At 48.1% G+C, this 1,526-nt stretch overlaps 1 protein-coding gene across 1 annotated transcript; it reads left to right on the top strand.

Moving 5' to 3' along the window:
• The first annotated feature begins 30 nt into the window (after positions 1 to 30).
• On the top strand, positions 31 to 1,519 carry LOC111387490. The gene is made up of 2 exons (XM_023012045.1): positions 31 to 1,431; positions 1,481 to 1,519. The coding sequence occupies exons 1-2, from the start codon at positions 31 to 33 to the stop codon at positions 1,517 to 1,519; spliced, it is 1,440 nt and encodes a 479-aa protein (XP_022867813.1).
• Positions 1,520 to 1,526: the final 7 nt, after the last annotated feature.

A 1,526-nucleotide genomic window follows, 5' to 3' on the forward strand; every position in this document is an offset into this window, starting at 1 on the left:
ACATATGCCATAAAGTGCGAGGCTTTCAAGATGTCTTTATCCAAAACTCCGCCGAAGACAGTCACCGAGCTTCTTACCCGAGCCGAGAAGTACATAAATATGGAGGAAAAACTGAACCCGAGAAAGGTTGGACCATCCCATGATAGGGTCGAGCATAAAAGACAGCATGACCCGAACCCCCGTGAAGAACAACATCGAAAAAAACAGAGGCAGGAGGTTCCCCCGACGCCGTTCACGCGTTTAAATACGTCAAAGACCAATATATTGATGGAGATCAAGGATATGAAGGAACTGAAATGGCCTGTCAGAATGAGGTCACCACCCGAATCCAGGGACATGAACAAGTACTGTGAGTTCCATCGGGATCATGGGCATACCACAGAGAACTGTAAGGCCCTACAACGGGAGATTGAAGCCCTTATTAAAAGAGGACTACTGAGCTCCTACGTCGGTAACGACAAGCGCCCAAGGAATGATCGTGCCAGGGAAAAAGACCCTAAGGCAAAAAGGGATGGTCAACCCACTGCTGGAACCATCAATATCATCATTGGAGGTATTGCCTCGGGAGGAGACTCCAACAATGGAAGAAAACAGTATGCCCGACGATATGCCTTGGCCTCTGGGATGCCTCATGGAAAGCTGGAGGATATCACTTTTGGGACCGGAGACTTAGAAGGCATATCACTCCCACACGCCTTGGTAATCTCAACGGTTTTGGCCAATTTTGAAGTAAAGAGGATCTTGGTTGACAACGGGAGTGCGGCCAATATACTTTCACAAGAAGCTTTTGCCAAAATGGGAATCTCATCTCAGCAGCTCAAAGCGGTTAAAACTCCTCTCCAGGGGTTTGGGGGAGGAGTCATCACTCCAGAGGGTGTCGTCGAGCTCCCTCTAACTTTGGGTTCTGGCCAGAAACAGATTACGGAGATGACATCTTTCCAGGTGGTACGTGTCTCAATGGCCTATAACGCTATTCTGGGAAGACCACTCCTGAACAAAATTAAAGCCATTGTGTCTACCTTCCACCTGGCCATGAAGTTTCCAACAAGTAATGGCGTTGGGGTTGTCCGTGGAGACCAGATAGCTGTCAGACAATGCTATGTTGCCAGTGTTCGGGAAATAAATAACGACGTCATGCAAATCTCGAGGATGGATCCCGAGGATGGGCAACAAGTCAAACTTGCTCCCGTCGAGGAATTGATGGAAATTGAGCTCGAGCATGATAAGAAGGTGACGATTGGTCGGGATCTTGACGTCACCCTGAAGACAGAACTTGTTGGTTGCTTATCTCGCAACATTGACGTTTTTGCCTGGAAGGTTGAGGATATGTCAGGGATAGACCCTAAAATTGCAGTCCACAGGCTTAACATTAGCCCAGGGGCTAGGCCAGTAAAACAGAGGAAAAGACAGTTCGCCCCAGAGCGTCGGGAGGTCATCCGCGAAGAAATTAACAAACTCATAAGTGCTCGGTTCATTCGAGAGGTCCAATATCCCGACTGGCTTGCCAATGTTGTTTTAGTAAAGAA

The sequence above is a fragment of the Olea europaea genome, unplaced genomic scaffold, assembly GCF_002742605.1.
Source record: "Olea europaea var. sylvestris unplaced genomic scaffold, O_europaea_v1 scaffold4058, whole genome shotgun sequence".
Taxonomy (NCBI): Eukaryota; Viridiplantae; Streptophyta; class Magnoliopsida; order Lamiales; family Oleaceae; genus Olea; species Olea europaea.

Coding starts and splice junctions, on each gene's coding strand:
- LOC111387490 (XM_023012045.1), top strand. CDS start 31: ATGTCTTTATCCAAAACTCCGCCGAAGACAGTCACCGAGCTTCTTACC. Junction 1,432..1,480: donor TCGCCCCAGAGCGTCGGGAG/GTCATCCGCGAA, acceptor GGTTCATTCGAG/AGGTCCAATATCCCGACTGG.